The following is an 18041-nucleotide window of genomic DNA, read 5'->3' as shown; positions in this document are numbered from 1 at the left end:
GGTGGAGGAGGACGATTAGGTTGACTGGTGCGAGACTGTGGGTTGGCTGCTGGGAGCTGAGTTCAGTTTGTATTGAGGTACGGAGTATCGTTGAGGGAGAGTGTGGTGATGGATGGGCATTCGAGACTTAGTCTCGGACATGAACCAGATGGAGTTCGGTGCAGAGATATCTTAAGTAGCTAGAAAGAGGCACTACATTTGGCTTTGCCGAAAGACGACTTGCTTTGTGTTACATTCTAAAAGGCGAGCCTTCGTCGGGCGGTCAGCGGGCATCTACATTGTCCTTCCTGCTTGACTCATCGACTGGCGTGTCTCTCTTTGTACACTATCTGTACATCTTTCCCCAGTCAACTCCTTCGTTCATGACGTGGAGAGCAGAGCCCTCCGTCTACCTCCCGCTGCGCTCGCGAATCTCTAGCTTCGTGCTACCTGGCTCCTGCATGCCCATTCTGAGGACGAATATCTCCTCTTGCCGAGTCTGCGGCGTGGGTCTGGCTGCCTGAGTGGATGAGCTGGCGTGAGATATGCAAGCTCATCCACATGCTCTTCTTGTCGGCTGCTTTGATTTCGGCTGTGCCTCGGATGGATCTCGAGCCGAAATGGCTGTTTGGCCCTTAGCTGCACATCAACAGTGCTTGATGACACCGCTCGGCATCAGACGTATATCGTCGGCTTTTCGCCGGCCTCTCACGCGGTTCGCCGTATTCAAAGGGTGTGAGATGAGCCGCTGGGTTGTTCTGGCATGCTGACTTGTGCATGTGCTCTTTGTGAAGATTCCAGTCAGTCAAAGACACGATATCTGTGCTGAAGCTCGACCAGTAGGTCGGTGCCTAGACGATTTTCTGTGACCATCAGCTCTCCGCGTGAACAGAATCGAGTGTAGCCCGCACCAAGGACAAGGGCAGCAAATTCTGCAACAAATTTGTTACACCGACTTCTGCTAAGAAGTGCGCAGCGATACCGCGTGAGATCACGTCTCCTTAGCCAGCACCATCTTCTCTCGTTCAGCCTGTCTCGGCATGCTGCCCTTCTTTGAATGCTTACGGACATTCTCTTCACGTCTTTTGATAGCCTTGAGCTCCTCACCCTTGATCTCTCCGGCTTTCTTGATCGTTTTGGGCAGGTGGCGATGGCGCTTGATTCGTCTGAGTTCCGGCATGTGCTCGTAGCGTCGCACGAGTGCTTGGTCGTACTCCAATTTCTGCCGTTGTCGGGCCGACTTGACGCCAGATCGGTCTGATGCGTTGACTCGCCACATTCTGACGTTCCCGTCATCGGAGCCAGATAGGACGTAGTTGTTGTCTGGGGTGAATCGAGCGGAGAAGACTCTCTGCATGCGTTTCGTGTGGTATACGTCTCGTGAGTGACCTCGACTCCGGCTCCATAGTCTGATTGTGCGGTCATAGCTGGCGCTAACGAGCTCTTCTCCGGTGGGACTGAACTCAACGTCCATGACGGCGGCTACATGGTCTTTCAGGACGTTGAGAGCCCGCTTCATGTTTCTCATGTCGAAGATGTAGATGTTGTGGTCTTCGTTGGCTACGGCGAAGTTGAATGCTTCCATGGGGTTCCAGGCCACAGCGTTCGAGGCGAGGGTCAAGATGGTCTTTGCGAGTGGAGAGGAAGTGCGTAGGTCGTAGAGGACAACAGCTCGGTCGAGTGCGGTCGAGGCTAGTACAGAGGTCTCTGTCTGGTTGAAGGATACGGCAGTGATGGTGTCGGTGGAGGTGGGCCACTGTAGGGTCTGGGTCGGGCCAGATGCCGATCTCGTTAGATCGTAGATGGATATATTGCTGCTAGAGACGGCGATGGCAGGTCGATCGCGGTGGTGTGAGATGTCTGTGAAGGCGCCCTGGCCAAGGTATGTGCCCATAGGTCGACCTTTCTCTTCACCATTATATGGATCCCAGATCTTGACCGTCTTGTCTGCGGCACATGACACAATCTTCCGGTCTGGCGTCCAACAAATGCCCTTGACAATATTGTCGTGTGCTTTGGCAGACCAGATCTGTTCTCGACCCGGCAGATCCCAGCATTTGATGACACCATCGCCACTACCACTGGCGAAACGCTCGAGAGAGCCAGGGTCCTTGGCCATGGAGTAAACTCCGTCCACATGGCCGTCTCCGAGTTGGGCGACAAAGGGCGCTGCGAACATCCTCTCCATCTTGACTGCATTCAATGCACGGTATATTCTCGGGCTCGTTCGAATGGGTGGTGTGCCGGATCAAGATTTCGCGGCTGCTTTGTGGCTGCCTCGCCCGGAGGCGGCGCCGGACGACTGAGCGTCTTGATCTTCATCTTCTGGCGTGTTGCTACCGCATGTTGTAGTGTGCCTTCACCAGCAGAAAGAAGAGTGGCCGCTCGCAACTTTTTTGATTTTGCGGGGAAAACTGACTCGGGTAGCTTGCCTCTTTTGGCCTATGACTACTCGCGTCCTTCGTGCCTGCCATGAGCATCTCAAGTAGAAATCCGTGATCACATTTCTTTTGCGCCGGACCTCATCAGCGTTTCTTGCTAGGCCACCCAACATTTGGACATTGATTACGTCCGATATGGCGCCGCCTCCGTCCAACGAGGACAAGATCGCAGAGGCGAAGAAGTTGTCAAAGGAAAGTCCCAAGAAGGCGGAATCACTATACAAGGAAGTTCTGTCAACACCACCCACCGCCAACGAGGCCTCATTACGGGACTTCGAGACTGCTCTCGGCGGGCTTGGGGAGTTATATCGGGATCAGAAGCGGCCGGATGACCTCGCAGATCTGGTCAAGCAAAGCCGGGGAGCGCTCTCATCGTATGCCAAAGCAAAGACAGCCAAACTAGGTACGCAGAGCATCATACGGAGGATGACGGGCTTGTATTGACGATGAGCAGTCCGGCAACTACTTGACTATTTCAACGGCATCCCAAACTCCCTCGAGACACAGATCACCACCACCAAATCATGTATAGAATGGGTACGTGCTGCCCAATGCCTCTTCTCGCTACAGGACTAACACTTTACAGGCCAACGAGCAAAAGCGTAGCTTCCTACGACAAAACCTTGAGACCCGCCTGGTATCGCTCTACATGGAGAAGCAGTCATACTACGATGCCCTGGCACTGATCAACACACTCCTCCGTGAGCTGAAGAGAATGGATGATAAGCTGGTTTTGGTTGAGGTCCAATTGCTCGAATCAAGAGTCTACCACGCCCTCACAAACCAACCCAAAGCAAGAGCTGCCCTCACGTCCGCAAGAACGTCCGCCGCATCAGTCTACACCCCTCCGCTACTACAAGCCGGCCTGGATCTACAGAGTGGAATGCTTCATGCTGAAGACAAGGATTTCAACACGGCTTTCTCCTACTTCATCGAAGCTCTGGAAGGCTACCACTCGCAGGATGACATACCGAAGGCTACCTCAGCACTCATGTACATGCTTCTTTGCAAGATCATGCTCAACCTAGTGGACGACGTGAATCAGCTGCTTGCATCGAAGCAGGCACAGAAATATGCTGGGACAAACCTGGAAGCAATGAAGGCCGTTGCACGAGCACACTCCAACAGATCACTGGATGAGTACGAGCAAGCACTCTCGAACTACAGATACGAGCTCGGCAGCGATGTCTTCATTCGAAATCACCTTCGCCGACTCTATGACGCTATGCTGGAAGCCAACTTGGTCAAAGTCATCGAGCCATTCTCCAGAGTCGAAATTGCTCACATCGCGAAAATGGTTGGTCTCGATACACAACAGGTGGAGCGAAAGTTGTCACAGATGATCCTCGACAAGGTCATTATTGGCGTGCTGGATCAGGGAACGGGATGTTTGATCGTCTATGATGAAGTAGAGCGGGATGCTGGCTACGACGCCGCATTGGAGACGATAGAGAAGCTGTCAAACGTGGTCGATGTGCTGTTCACAGGAAAGGCGGCGTCATTAGAATAGACAGACCGGCAGAGCGTGCCTGATAGATCTGACAACGACCGCATTGCTTTTGCACGCGGCGTCATGCAGCGAAACGCAGCATTGTCTGAGGTGCTGTAGACTGTCGGTGGCAGCTGCCCTCTGTCAGCGCTCTTTTCGTTCCAGTGTCAAGAACTGACCCACCGCTACTGTCCTTGGCAATAGTCGCTCCCGATCACTCCTTTCCATCTCATACTACATCATGACATCTGATCAACTTCACTTGCCGCGGGACTTCGATACTCTTGTCACCACCACTGGCAATGCTACACTCACCCCGCAGTCGACTGCAAGCTTGCCTTCACGACAGCCTGTCCCCTCGTATCGCCCGTTCGTTCGGAAAGAGGACGCTGGTCTTGGACGATAACGCGGAAGGACGAGCGCCTCTGATCAAAACCGTTCGGAAATGCCTCTCTGATGAACATCACATACTGGTCAGGCAGCAAATGGCGGCTTTTGAAAGCTACAATGGAATTGCCTCCCCAGGCGATGGTTTTGGCTAGTGCTTTCGTATATGCTGCCAAGCACAATCCATATGCACCTTTTGGCAGCTCATGAAGTGGGCGGAAGGCTATCGAAGACTAAGTAGTAAGAGTTTCATCGTTCACTCGAGCTATTACCCACGAGATTGCAGTCTTGTGAGCATGCAAGGCGCGGTCTGCGACGACATAGATGCCGACTTGTCGGCAGCAACACGCCCACATCGCAACCAGTAACTGCTGACGCGGCACAACGCCGCGATGATCCCGAACGTTGATCAAGATGCTACGGCTGCTCGAATCTTCCATCCGCTGGACAACAAAGCTCGCGAGATCAGGCTCGTCGTTCTCTTGCCAGCTACGGACTTCAACGCGAGAGTGCGATGCCGATTCAAGACCGCCAGCCTTATCGCGCGCCCGGATTTCGAAGCAATCTCGTGGTGTTGGGGTGACAGGACTGACACTGAGATCATTGACTTACAAGGCTGCGAGTGGGCTCTACGGACTCATTTGGCATCAGGACTGCGGCATATTCGCCACGCAAACCGTGAAAGGACAGTTTGGGTAGACGCCCTCAGCATCAACCAGGCCTCATCAGCGCAGGCTAAAACCGAGAAAGCCGAACAGATCCAGCTCATGAAATACATCTTCAGCACAGCGTCAAGAACTCTGATCTGGTTGGGAATCCCTTACGAAACCATGGAGCCGTTCTTAGCCTCCGTACTTCTTACAAGGCAAGTGCTGGAACCTCTTCTCCGAAATCAACCTGCTGAGACGGTTGGTCATATGAACAATTTCCTTTCGCTGACCTGTAAGTCTGGTCCGATATTGTCCGTACTTTTGTGCAGTACTGACATTGATACAAGGGTGGAGAAGATGCTGGGTATGCTGACTCGAGCCCCATCGATTCTTCCCGTTCGAGTTCGGTCGGACGAAGACTTGTGGCGGTTGCTGATGGACTATAGGTCATTCAAGAAGCAGTCTTGGCTCAGCTACCAATGGTCCAAATCGGACATTTCCAATTCCAGTTTTATCAACTTCTTGCCGTTTTTGCAGCGTTCTCGAAGTATGTCGCCTCAAATGTTGCTGAAGCACACCCTTTAGAATTCGAGAAACTGTCGTTATTATTGTTTGAGACAGTACACGCATTTTGGGGGCACAGTACCGCTTTTGGTCGGCTGCCTGCTTCCCATCGACACGCACTGGCTCTAGCTCAGATGGGCGACCACAGGTCCTGGACACTAGACCAGCAGACACAACCGTTTCTCGAGTTTGCAACGGTGCTTGCGCGTTGTCGGTTCTCTCAGGCCACAGATCCTCGCGACAAGGTGTGGAGCTTGCTCGGTTTGACAACCGATGTAGTTTCCAGGGAGCTAAGGCCGCGCTACGAGCCAAGCACTGTCGAGATATACATTGAGACCACGCGTTCACTAATATACTGCAGTGGCTCGACCTACATACTTTCGCAAGCGTTCCCAGACCAAACGAAAATGCCACAACTACCTTCGTGGGTACCAGATTGGACCCTGATGCCTGTCAATAGCGTATGGAATGACTGGCAACGAGTTGTCGCAGATCGCGAGCGCCAAGAAGGACTGTACGATGCGTGCTACCGACGTCGTGCCTGTCGACCGCCCTCGGGGGCTCAGTCTCCTCCACATGGCGTGCTTAGCATTGAAGCCGTTTGCTGGCTGTCAGTGACAGAAACGTACGGAGAAGTGAAACACAGTAGGAATCTTCGCGATTGGTGGCACAATATATCATCCTGGCGTCGGCAGTGGAACACGTGGCAGCCGGCAGAGCCAAAGTTTACGGGGCTGGAAGAAGTGCCTGCCTCGTGGCGGGCACTGAAACTCTTGAAAAGAAATGATATCCGAGAAATTGAGAGGAGGAATGCATCGATTCAAGCTCGAAATCGTCAACTGGAAGAGGGGTATGAGGAAATTTTGAAGCACATCCAGCGAAACCTGTGGGGACTGCTCATGCGAGGCACTATGCCGGAGAATATCATGGTCAAGTCTGGAAAGAAGCGCGACTCTCGCTCAATGCAGTCGCGCGCAGAAGACGATGGCCAGCTGGTACGACTGACTAAGGCTGTAGTGGAGGAATGCTGCGATCTGGGGCGGGACCTCGAGGAGACGTCGCCGTTGGGTACCTATCGCATTAATCTTGGTGCATTATTCAGACATGTTCAACGGACCACAACCGGCCAGCGTCTATGGCTCGGGCGTCTGCCGACTGGATATAACGGCCCACAATTGGGTAAAGATTTGCGCAGTCAATTCATGGGTATCGGTCCGTCGCACATAAAACCCGGGCATCTGATATACATATTGGCCGGAGGCACTCACCCAGTAGCCCTAAAACCTCACCAGTCGAGCGGGCCACCGGACCCACAAACATTCGGCTTTCTTGGGGAAGTCTATGTCGCAAATGATGTCGCCACCATGAAACGCGATCCGGAGGAAAACTTCAACTCAAGGGCGATGGGTGGCCTAGTCGCACAGTCGGTCGAGGATCCTGGGCCGAGTACAAATTACTACCCGGTCGCTGTAGGTGACCAGGTGTGGCGCTGGATCGATATCGCCTAGCTTCTGGACAGTTCTGACTTGCCGACGGCATTGGAATCTTCGAGAAGGCGCAACATGTAGGTGTGAGGACGTTGTGGCTCAGCTACAATCACGCCGACAAGCTAAGTATCTCCGTGTACGCCATTGTGCCCGAAGCGCGCTGGACTGCTCCACGAATGATGAATACGGCAGCCCTTCTGTTCATGGCTTACTCATGAGCAGTGAGAGGACAGTTTCCAGACAAGCCAGGACCTTCGCATATCTATCGATTTAACGGATGGGCACCTCAGAATCTCACGCATCGGTCTTTCGGCAGGAGCTCTTCATTCCGACCAGCAAGACCACGCCACGATCGCTACGACAGGCGCCGAGCACCACGGATGGGAGACTCAGCAGCGGATCTTTCACAGCAGATGTATGCCCTTGCGGCTCGTACACTCGCTCGTATGGCAGCTTGCCCTCCCTGGAGGCTGACTTTCGCATGGACGAGGTCCGTGCGTCTCGAGAAAGGCCTGTCCAGGCATGCGATCTCGAAGGGCTGAACCTTGCTGGCCAGCTTCTGTCTTTGCTCCGTTGACGAGCAAGCGAAAGCAAGCTAGGCGGATCGGACTGCTTTCCCGTCGCTGGTCGGCACAGCGAGGAGACGAATGGAATGGTATGGATTCAAATCGAGCTGCGGGAAAGAACATTGTGCGGGGGTCAATACAATGGCCCCTTCAATAGAGGCAGCTGGATAGGTTTCAGCATCATGCACGGCAAGCGGAAGCAAGGACGGACGAGGCGGGCGGTAAGGTGAAGACTTCTTCCCCAATGGCTGGAAATACGTCCGAATGACGTCCAGGCTATCAATGAAAACAAGATTCAATGCTTCCCGACGCATCACGTGAATGTGCCGTGAGATCTGGAAGGATCTTTCGGGTATGTAGGTCGAAGTCTATAGAACCGCTCAATCCAGCGACTCCGTCTAGTCCACAGGGCTTGAAAAGCGACCGAGAGCATGGCGTGAAGAGAATCTTCCCCGACATCTGGAGAACAGGTCTTTCTGTTGGACTCCAGGGTGTCATTGAAAAAAGGTGAAGAGATGGATGCTTCCCCAGCGCATCATCAGTTCTTCTGTGCAGGATCTTGTGGATCGCATGTATCTGATCTGTGAGACTGGTCAATGTAGCAGTATCTGCGTAGGAAGAGTGAAGAAGGTGCAGGAGAATAGAGCTGATGAGAAGATAAACATAAGGGAAGGTCGGATGACGCAAAAAGGACCGTCTTGCTTCCACCCGTCCCGCTTGGCGCATGCATTCCCGTGCCCTTGAAATTATGATCATGAATCGGAGGGGAAAGAACCATGTCCAAAAGCGGAACTTTAGTCACAGAGCTATGCTCGTGCTGACGTTAAGTACTTAGTACTCACGATGGCACATACGTCCTCACTGGAGAAGCGGAGGACTATGCCCAAGGCGTAACCAGAGTACCCTCGATGAGTCATGCATCTCGTTCGGTGCTGCATGGTGTTGGCCTGCTCCACGTAGATCATGCTCAAGGGGTTGCTGGGTTGACTTCGAAAGAAGCCGATGAGCCCTCAGTTCGGACGCTTGTGACCTCGTCGCACATGCGCACGAGAAGTGCCATGCCGCTGAGGTTGCTGTAGGTTCCGGTGCGAAGGAAGCGTGCGTCCTTGCGGACCATGTCCTAGGCGAGGAATGCATCACCTGTTGTGATGCACGTTGAAGAATTGTCACCTGCTGCTCGTGCCAAACGATCACTTGCCTCCATTGAGCTCATGAGCAATGCATCCGCTGGCAGCTGGACCATCCCCAAGGCTCAGCGTGGGATAATGCCGTTGATGGCACCATGCATCCAATGAAGGACCATGACCAACTGACATTTCTGTTCAAGGCACAGCTGAACATGTTGACATCGAAGACTTTGGCATAGAGTATAGGATCAGATACTCTGGTGCCTGAATTCACTCGATGAATGCATGCACTGCGTTCGCAGCCATGACCAAAGAGCTGCATCGCATACCTAGGCATTCCCCAGTTGGTGTCTCATGGCCGACACTCATTCCCTCAGAACCCACAGAGTCTGCCCCCACTCAGACTTTTATTCCCTCAGAACCCACAACATTGCGAACGATCCAATGATCCTTCAGAGCCACACTCTCATTCCCTCAGATCCCACAATTTCCGCAAACAAGACCACAACCGCACAGAGGCACAAGATGAGGACCACTTCACTCTGGTGGCTGCCAGACACTCGTAGCGAGTGAATACGTCCCCTATCATAGCTTGAAGCGACCGCAGTCCTGATGCGTCCCACTTGGAGGCAAGTTGATGATCGACGGCAGTCGTGCAAGTTGACAATTCTTCAACACCTACAGCATGGTTTTGACGGACCAGCCGAAGCCGGGTATGGCTTTCGCCGGTAGATAGAGAAGCGCAGTTGAGGTCGGAAGGGTCGGAAAATTGTGAAGAAGAACGTTAGCAACTTAGCTGATTCGGCCGCAATTGCGCGCGACCACGGCAAGGACGTCGTGAAAGCAGCGCATTGCCGCTCAGCCCTTCTGAAAGATGTCAGCGATGAGATCACGCCTCTGCGATGGCTACTTACGCTTCGCCGTGTCGTCTAAGATGTCTGAAGTTGACAAAGTCGTGCTCATAGTGAGAAGATAGAGGTCGAAGTTGACCTCGATGTTGGAGAAAATAAATAATGCGAACGCGTTCGAGCGCGGGGAAGATGTCTTGGCGAAGATCTGCCTGGAAGCTAGGCTAAATGCGGACTAGTCTACGATGACGGTGCGGAATGCTCTGGCGCTGCCAGTGAAGTGAACCAAGATCTACTACCAGTATTACATGCTTTTGGCCGCAAGCGTCAGCAGCGTGGGGCCATCAGGACTCGAATGGCAGCCGCTTCTGCGCCATCATCTCACAGAGGGAGATGAGCTCCGGCACCGAGAATTCCAGCATAAAACGTGGGGACATGGCTCCCGGACCCCTCATTAAGGTCTGCCAATTTGCGCCGACACGACCAAGCTCTCTGTGGATGCACAGGTGCAAGGCTGCAGGAGCCTCAACTGCGTGCCAGAAACTGCCGTACGTCGTCGTGTCTGGTAACAGGAAATGCACGATCTCTGAGGTGTCTGTCATGGCGATTGCATCTTCTTCCATAATCCGAGGTCGTTGCAGCATCAGACACGATAGTCCACCCAGGACACAGATGATCACCGTTTCCTCCTCGTTTGTTTGCTCTGTATGTCTCAGAGCAGAGAGATCAAAGCCATTGTTGGCATCTTGCGGCCTAAAGAAGGTCTTGAAACTACCATCTGGCATCTTGACGTGGTATGCGGTGGGAGGCTGTCGTATTATATTATGAGGCCTGCGGGATATCTGCCTCTTTGTGACCTGTGCATCTTCGAGTAAGCGTCGAACATGGTCGCTGCTGAAGTCGGGCAGGACGGCTGCCAGGGGATGCAGGCCGATAAAATACTTTTCCTCATGCGACGCGTCTAGCACTGGAGAAGCTTTAACGAACTGAGTGTAAGATTGAGATGTGACCTGCAAAGCCTTGGTTAGAGCTGCTACCGCATCCAGCTGTGATGTGAATCGCATCGAACCACATGTTTGATTTATGTGTTGCAGCGTTCGAGCGAAGACCTCCTCACAAGTCAGAGTATAACTGACGCTGAACGGGAGCTCGTGAGAGACTAGCCTGAGAGACCGTACACATAGTCTCGTGGATCCGAACAGCACTGCTGGTGGTATTTCAGACTCAGATCACCAAGGCTCTGATGCACGCTGGGCTTAGAGATCTCGAGTATGGGATGGCGAACAACCATATGGTAACCAGTGGAAATGACGCTCGGATCTCGCTGCTTGTTCAGCCACGAATAGTATCCAACATCTGTTGAATCAGAGCACGCTGCCCAGTATATTTTCTGCAGACGCTTACGCGTCAAGAGTTTCTGGCCATATATGACACACACCTTCTGCGCCAATCCTATTTCCTGAATGATCCATAGTCTCTGCCAGTAGTTGTTATAGACGATGCTCATGACTTGATTCGCCAGGTGCCAGGCTGCAGGATCTGGGTTTGACGATCTCATAAACTCTCCCCAATCCGTATCCAGTGAGATCGCAGCGATGCTCTGCGGGTGCGAACCAGTGGACGCGCTATTAAGGTACGTCTGTAGACTTGTTGCGCCAAGCCAGATCATCACTTTCGATGCTCCAGCAAAAATCTGGCCCATCATGGCGACTTGCTGTTCTTTTTCCGCGTTATCGCATTGATTAATGCAGATGCTGTCGATCCAGAGCCGCCGTGTTGCTAATCCATAGTCTCGCAAATGCTTTAAGCAACGCCAGATGTTACTCCGTACAGTATGAGCCTTACCATTGATAAGAACACAACATTCAGGTGTTTCGTCGCCCCAGATGTAGGATATAGCCTCATACCGGTTGCGGACCTCGTTGAGAGGATACTGTCGCTGTGTGAGACGGAGTGGCTTGTCTGGCCCTTCGGGCAAAATGTTGACTAGCCGTATATGCTCAGTCGAATGAAGCTGAAGACAACAGTTTTGACTGGTGGCATGCCGTGACAGCATTTTACGTCGACGAAGATGGTTGTACTCTGGTCTGTTCGACTGGGATGCTCGGAGGTACTTATCGCAAGGATGGCCAGAGATGGAGGCACTTCGGTCATACAGGTCTGGCACTTTGGTCAGAGTGGTGTGGGATTTTGTGACCGAGGCCAGGCGGTCGTGAGCCAGGGTCCCTGAGCAACGCCACCTATCAGAAAGAAGGTCGCTTAGAGTCAACTGCAGCATGAATGACGACCGTGATCCTCGGCGCTTAGTCGACCACCGCACCAAGTCCTGCGTAGACATAGCCTGGAGTCCTCGGATCGAATAGCTGCATTCAATGAGATGGAATTTCTGGCGAACGGCCAGAGGTACTGCCGCTCCTAGCACGTTCGCCAGTCTTCCAGTTGACTACTATCCGTGCAGCTAAGCTGGTGTAAAAGACGTTCTCGTCAAACGCTGCCAGTACTGGGTGGCACGCTGGTTTGTTGCTAGTGTTCGTCTTCATAGTGCCCGCCTCAGCATGCTTCCAATCATACGTGGTTGTAGCCTGCTCCCGGGCGAACAGACCACTGTTCATGCCTGCTGCATTCCCACTTCTATAGTAGGCGTCGTCTTGTTTGTGATTGCCGTTTTGACTATTGCGAGGTGTATAATCATTTTTCAGAACCTTATTTCCAACTGCATCTCCATCGCGCTGATGGTCCGCCTGGTCGGCATAGTCGTTCAGAGGTAGCAAATACAACAGCCGACTCTTCACCGCCGCAAGCATGCTGGGCGGTGCATACGCGAGGGCTTCTAACACTTCAACGGTTCGCCATAGATCCTGATGACATGGCCGCTTAGGAGCGATGGTGGCCATCAGATGAACACCATAGAAAGTGTAGTGCAAGAGGCCCGTTGTTGTCCAATGCTCCATTGCTGGAAATTTGGTCAGTATATGTGTAGGCGGAATATCGGTAACGGTATCGAGAGCGGAGGGCGCGCCTCCTGATGCTTGCTCGATGAGGTGTATAAAATCGTTGACAGCAGACAAGCCATAGCGCTCGAAAAGCGTGTTTGATGCCACGTTGATGAGAAGGACGGTAGCCAGCCATATCCGATCAAACTCGTCCTGTCTCGCGGTTGGGTTGGATCGGGGATCGCGGGTCAATGCTCGACGAATGCAAGGGTAGCGGTCGCTAGCTTTGAGCACCTTAGCGCGCTGGAGCTCTGCGCGAAATGATGTCTTCTGCGACTGGCAGCTCGTCTTATTGTGTCGATAAGAGAATCGCATGCGCGCTGCCCTTCAGACTCGGAATTGAACGGGCGAGGAACGCCGATGAGAACGCACGCAAGTAGACAGAACGGCTCTTGTGGGTGTGGCCACGACTGGTCCTTGCGAAGACGTCGAAAGCTCAGACAAGCTTGCAAATGCTTCTGCGCTGCAGCTCGCTCGCCGATGCGATATTCCACCAAAGCAGCGTAGGCTAATCCATACAAAATATCGCTGGAAATCATCGACGGTGTGACATCCTTCAGTCGGCGGGCCATCACACGGTATGTGAGGATTCGTCGTTCAAGAAGCAATGCATGCCGGTCAGAAGTCTCCTGGCGGTGTAGTCCAACCACTATCGCCCAGATGAGCACAATCTCATTGCTGGCCACGATCTCCAGTGTAGCATCGCGCATTGGACGCATGAAGGTGTTCATACTCGCAACATGATATTTAGTCGGCACGGCTTGAAGATCTGGCTCCGCCGTGGCGGTCAGCAATCGTGAGTGTTTGCATGCAAGCAAAACCGGGAGCAGGCGACGAGAAGGAACAACCTACAATTATGAAGATAATTGCCCGCGTCTGGTGAGAGATCCAGACCGACTACAACGAACGGGTCCAGAGCCCCTCGAGCGTTGGGAACTTGCGTGAAACGATTGAAACTCTGCAGGGCACGGTCTTTGTCGTGTCTGCGACGTTCTAACTCATGCTCTACCCGTCTCTGGTGAGAAACCCTCGCAGCATGCCGCTTGGCCGCAAGTGCCTCTTTTTGTAGACCATCCCGTTTAGACCGACGACCGTCATAATTCGTGGGTAGAAAATGGAAAATCTGACGGCTCGCCATCATTATTGGGTGACATAGCAAGGGTGCTACTCTCGCCACGCGTGGTTTATATGTGGCAGTTGTGATGAGCTAAGGGTACGGCTGTTGATGGTTAGTCATCGTTAAAGACAACAGGGGACTGCAGATCGTTGTTTCAGCCAATCGATGAGCTAGTCTGGTACTTCGTGCCTATCCAAGCGTGTTGCGTGAGTCAGGATATCGCAACGAACTGCTGCTACTATGAGGAAGAGTCTCGATCTAGATCTTCGAGGCGAATATGTAAGTGACCGCTCGCGCGATTTGACTCCCTGCCTAGGTAAGTAACGCCTCTTATGTCCGGCTGTCCAAGCTCTGGCCCCTACCAATTCAGGAGTTCTTCTTGTCTGAGCCATCACTAGCCAGGCTGTATCTTTCTCGAACCCACGACTCGACGCGTCTGTGCTTTGGATACAGGTATCGAGCATAGGGAAGCATGCTTTGCGTTCGATTGACGTTATTCGAGGCAGCACCCTTAAGTCCATTAACTTTCCGGCAACCATGACATAATACCACTCGACAGCATGTCCGGAAGTCGGATTTGCCTTTGTTCGGGAAGGCCTCCTACAATTAACGCATGTACCTGTCGATAATGATGAGGAAGGCTGACGACGTGGCTCGGCGAGAAACCGAGTGAGCTTGAGACTGAACTCAGACCTCAACGATGCCAGTTCCGGCTGCGTTGCGATCGGAGGGAACACGAGGCTCGATGTGAGAGTATATACTTGCAGGCTCTCGTGAGGTCTGAGCTACCGTAAGATCAGAGCCAAGACTATCAGCAAAGTAAACAACAATGACGAGAACAACAGCGGAAGCAGCATCTCCATCCTCAGAGAAAGCACCAGGCCCAACGAAGCAGCTATGCAACTGGATACCTTCAATATCGCTCGACCAGGTCCCTGATGAAGTGCAAACACGAGCCAAACATATTCTTCTGGACGGTATTGCAACGCTTCTGGTCGGAGCGCATCTTCCATGGTCTGAAACCGCCGTGCGCACAGTCTTCTCATTCGAGCCACCAGGATCTGGGGCATGCAATGTGTTCGGATGGGGCTCGGAGACGAAAATCACGCCGCTACAAGCAGCGCTTCTCAATTCGACATTCATCCAAGGCTTCGAGCTTGATGACTGGCACTCGGAGGCGCCGTTGCACAGCAATTCATTGCTCATTCCATCACTTCTGGCTGTGGCACAGCACGAGGCCTCTGTGTCAAGCAACAGCGGTGGACGACACATCACTTCCGGCAAGGACCTCCTACTTGCAGCCATAGTCGGGTATGAAATTGGTCCACGAGTCGGCCTTGCGCTCTACGGACCAAACATATTATCAACAGGCTGGCACTCAGGCACTGTGTTCGGACCACCCGCCGTGGCTGGTGCGGTGTCGAAGTTGCTTGGGTTGAACCCAGCTCAGATCGAAGACGCAATGGGCACCGCGTGCACACAAGCTTGCGGCCTCATGTCAGCACAGTTCGGAAGCGACGCGTGAGTCACCATCTGTTCATTTACATTGACCATGGACTAATTCTTTAGCAAACGAATGCAGCACGGGTTCGCGGCACGAAATGGACTGATGGGTGCCCTGCTTGCACGAGGTGGCTACAGCGGGATCAAAAATGTCTTCGAGGAGCCATATGGTGGCTTTCTGGAACAGTTCAGCAAAGGCAACGGCAAGACACCCAGCTTCTTACCTGACGAGATCGTTAAGAACCTGGAAGTGGACTGGAAGACGAAAGGCGTTAACATGAAGCCATATGCTTCAATGGCGGCGACTCACCCAACTGTGGACTGCGTACGGATCTTGCAAGAGCGGCACTCAGAGCGGTTCAAGGACAGCAATCTGGACGAAATTAAAAGCATCACACTCGAGATGGGCTCAGACGCTTTTCATCACGGCGGATTCCAGGCGACTCGTCCAACGACGGCGGTTGGAGCTCAGATGGCGTGTATGTATGTTGCTGCTACTCAATTGGTCGATCGCCAAGTTCTGCCACCACAATTTGCGAAGCAGTCGCTTGACCGCAACGAGATCTGGTCCCTAGTTGATAAGACAAGATGCGTACAGAATGATAACCTGGGCGACGGCAAATTCGCGCAACGAATGACAGTGGAGTTTGCTGATGGGGAGACCGCGACTGCAGAGGTCCAAAATGCCCGCGGCGTTGACCCTGAGCTGTCGAATGAGGAAGTAGTGACCAAGTGGAGGGACCTAACAAAAGATATACTCGACGAGGAGAGGCGGAAGAAGATCGAGGAGCTCGTGCTCGGGCTCGAAACTTGTGAGGATGTTGATGCACTTATCGAGCTGTTGACTCCTGTTGTGCCGTCAGTGCTGGCTTGACTATCGCACCGAAGGACAATATTCATTCATAATCATGCGATCGATTCTTTCTCAATTACAGACACTACGCGCCTGTTCTTTCTTCTTCGGGGAAGCCTGCACGAATTAGAAAAAGTTTGGCAGGCACCGACCACGCGCCTAGGGTTTTGTTTTGGTACCTCAGGGCATCGCTGCAACTGGCTTTCTTGAGCCCGCAGCATCATTGGCGGGAAGGAGAAGCGTGGTGTAACTTCAGCGGCTCGCATTCAAGCCTCTCCGAGTTTGGCTTGCTCACTCACTACAGGCTGACACACTGGCAGGCCCGGACGTATTCTGTGCTTGTAACCCGATTCTCCCTTTCTTTGTCCTGCACCAACCGCCATCTTTCTTGATCACTCACTTCCAGGCCTTCATCATCACAAAGTGAACTATATATTGAAATACTCGAGTCCTCGCAAACGTCATAACTCGGCGGTTGCTTGCGCCCAGCACCGACTTACAAACCGCTGCCCCACCACCTCGGACTGCGCGCTCCGCTTAGGCTGCCTGCGCATCATCCCCAGGAACAGATCTCTTGCTACTTCGTACATTCGATCCAAGCCTATTGATCCTGCGCAAAGCCAAGTCGAACCCTCCTTCCTCGTGCATCTGCGTGCGGCGGCGCGTTATACCTCTTTCCCCTCCGATATGGGTCAAAAGTGAGTACACCATCATGACATCTGGCCTCGGATCACAGCGGCTAATCACATTCTGCATCTGATAGACAGTCGAAACTCTCGGCGGCGCAACTCGAGGAATTGCAGCAAGCGACCAAATTCGACAAAAGAGAATTACAGGCATGGTACAAGGGCTTCTTGAAGGACTGCCCCTCGGGTAGGCTCACGAAGGCCGAGTTTCAGAAGATCTACAGGCAGTTCTTTCCTTATGGCGACCCGACGAGTTTCGCGGACTATGTGTTCAATGGTACGAGTTCTACACTTCGACGGTGCCCTTCGACGGCCAGTCGGCAGGATGGGCAGAACTGACGGAACATGAACAGTATTCGACGCCGACAAGAGCGGCGAGATCGACTTCAAAGAATTTATCGTTGCGCTGAGTGTGACGAGCAGAGGCAAGATGGAGGACAAGCTGGACTGGGCGTTTCAGTTGTACGATATCAATGGCGATGGGAAGATCAGTTATGAGGAGATGTTGGCGATTGTGACTGCAATATACAAGATGGTGCGTTCCGCGAGGATTCAGAGCTGTTACATGGGGGATGCTGACTGAGGTAACAGGTTGGATCGATGGTCAAATTGCCCGAGGATGAGGTATGCTCCAGCCATGCTCTTATTGGGAAGCACACTGACAACTTGAAGGACACACCAGAAAAGCGAGTGACCAAGATATTCGCCATGATGGATAAGGACCAAAACGCGTACCTCGATCGGGAGGAATTCCGAGAGGGCAGCAAGCGGGATGAGACGATCGTCTCAGCGCTCTCCTTGTACGATGGCTTGGTCTGACCGCCAACGCGAGGGGCGGATGGCGGAAAGCAGCACGTTCGAATCGAACAGCAACGTCACTTCAGCAAGGAGTCGCGGCGTATCAAAGGAGGCCAGTGGATGACATGAGAACACGATCATGGATGATGAATGTTTGGAGGCATCTTCTGGTGCTGGTCAGGATGGAGATGAGTCTCAATAGTCCGTTGGAAGTCTGTTGGGTCGAGTCAGCGACAATTGGGCACCCCATGGACAACAGCTTCGAGGCTGTCTGCAGTACAGAACGTTTGGACGATACGCCTAAGTGCTTCACTGCAGCACCCAGACTCTACCAGCTACATGGCCGAAAGGGGAAGAGCAGCCAGAGACAAGCTATTATGTTGGCTGCAGAAGGCGCAGTTGACCGGCTTGGAGGAATTTCTTAGTATAGCAGTGACGCGCCAAGCTCAGTCGCGACTGCCCTGGGATGGCCTCGATCTCCAAAAAAGTTCACGACCTCGTAACTGCAGTAGACAACATCAGATCAACAGGCATCTGTCATCTTCCATCGAAC

The 18041-nt window shown here is 52.9% G+C and overlaps 8 protein-coding genes across 8 annotated transcripts; 4 read left to right on the top strand and 4 right to left on the bottom strand.

Annotated features, from left to right (window-relative positions):
* Nucleotides 1-970: 970 nt before the first annotated feature.
* Nucleotides 971-2167, bottom strand: AB675_10221 (Protein sof1; the record flags this gene model as incomplete). The annotated part of the gene is made up of 1 exon (XM_018138977.1): nt 971-2167. One exon carries the CDS (start codon nt 2165-2167, stop codon nt 971-973), a length of 1197 nt encoding a protein of 398 aa, XP_017994764.1.
* Nucleotides 2168-2555: 388 nt separating this feature from the next.
* Nucleotides 2556-3930, top strand: AB675_10220 (putative 26S proteasome regulatory subunit rpn6; the record flags this gene model as incomplete). Its single annotated transcript, XM_018138976.1, has 3 exons — nt 2556-2823; nt 2875-2957; nt 3007-3930. The coding sequence occupies 3 exons, from the start codon at nt 2556-2558 to the stop codon at nt 3928-3930; spliced, it is 1275 nt and encodes a 424-aa protein (XP_017994756.1).
* Nucleotides 3931-6421: 2491 nt separating this feature from the next.
* On the top strand, nt 6422-7018 carry AB675_10219 (uncharacterized protein; the record flags this gene model as incomplete). The annotated part of the gene is made up of 1 exon (XM_018138974.1): nt 6422-7018. One exon carries the CDS (start codon nt 6422-6424, stop codon nt 7016-7018), a length of 597 nt encoding a protein of 198 aa, XP_017994759.1.
* A 2864-nt stretch (nt 7019-9882) lies between these two features.
* Nucleotides 9883-10323, bottom strand: AB675_10218 (uncharacterized protein; the record flags this gene model as incomplete). Its single annotated transcript, XM_018138973.1, has 1 exon — nt 9883-10323. The coding sequence occupies one exon, from the start codon at nt 10321-10323 to the stop codon at nt 9883-9885; it is 441 nt and encodes a 146-aa protein (XP_017994746.1).
* A 374-nt stretch (nt 10324-10697) lies between these two features.
* On the bottom strand, nt 10698-11240 carry AB675_10217 (uncharacterized protein; the record flags this gene model as incomplete). Its single annotated transcript, XM_018138972.1, has 1 exon — nt 10698-11240. The coding sequence occupies one exon, from the start codon at nt 11238-11240 to the stop codon at nt 10698-10700; it is 543 nt and encodes a 180-aa protein (XP_017994769.1).
* A 667-nt stretch (nt 11241-11907) lies between these two features.
* Nucleotides 11908-13262, bottom strand: AB675_10216 (uncharacterized protein; the record flags this gene model as incomplete). Its single annotated transcript, XM_018138971.1, has 2 exons — nt 11908-12751; nt 12904-13262. 2 exons carry the CDS (start codon nt 13260-13262, stop codon nt 11908-11910), a joined length of 1203 nt encoding a protein of 400 aa, XP_017994736.1.
* A 1215-nt stretch (nt 13263-14477) lies between these two features.
* AB675_10215 (Cis-aconitate decarboxylase) lies at nt 14478-16025 on the top strand (the record flags this gene model as incomplete). Its single annotated transcript, XM_018138970.1, has 2 exons — nt 14478-15169; nt 15218-16025. The coding sequence occupies 2 exons, from the start codon at nt 14478-14480 to the stop codon at nt 16023-16025; spliced, it is 1500 nt and encodes a 499-aa protein (XP_017994765.1).
* A 666-nt stretch (nt 16026-16691) lies between these two features.
* On the top strand, nt 16692-17509 carry AB675_10214 (Calcium-binding protein NCS-1; the record flags this gene model as incomplete). Its single annotated transcript, XM_018138969.1, has 5 exons — nt 16692-16702; nt 16768-16967; nt 17044-17225; nt 17282-17314; nt 17363-17509. The coding sequence occupies 5 exons, from the start codon at nt 16692-16694 to the stop codon at nt 17507-17509; spliced, it is 573 nt and encodes a 190-aa protein (XP_017994770.1).
* Nucleotides 17510-18041: the final 532 nt, after the last annotated feature.

This window comes from Cyphellophora attinorum (genome assembly GCF_001299255.1).
Source record: "Cyphellophora attinorum strain CBS 131958 chromosome Unknown Contig50, whole genome shotgun sequence".
NCBI classification, from domain to species: domain Eukaryota; kingdom Fungi; phylum Ascomycota; class Eurotiomycetes; order Chaetothyriales; family Cyphellophoraceae; genus Cyphellophora; species Cyphellophora attinorum.
Note: the sequence above shows the minus strand (reverse complement) of the source record. Positions and strands in the feature narration are given on the sequence as shown.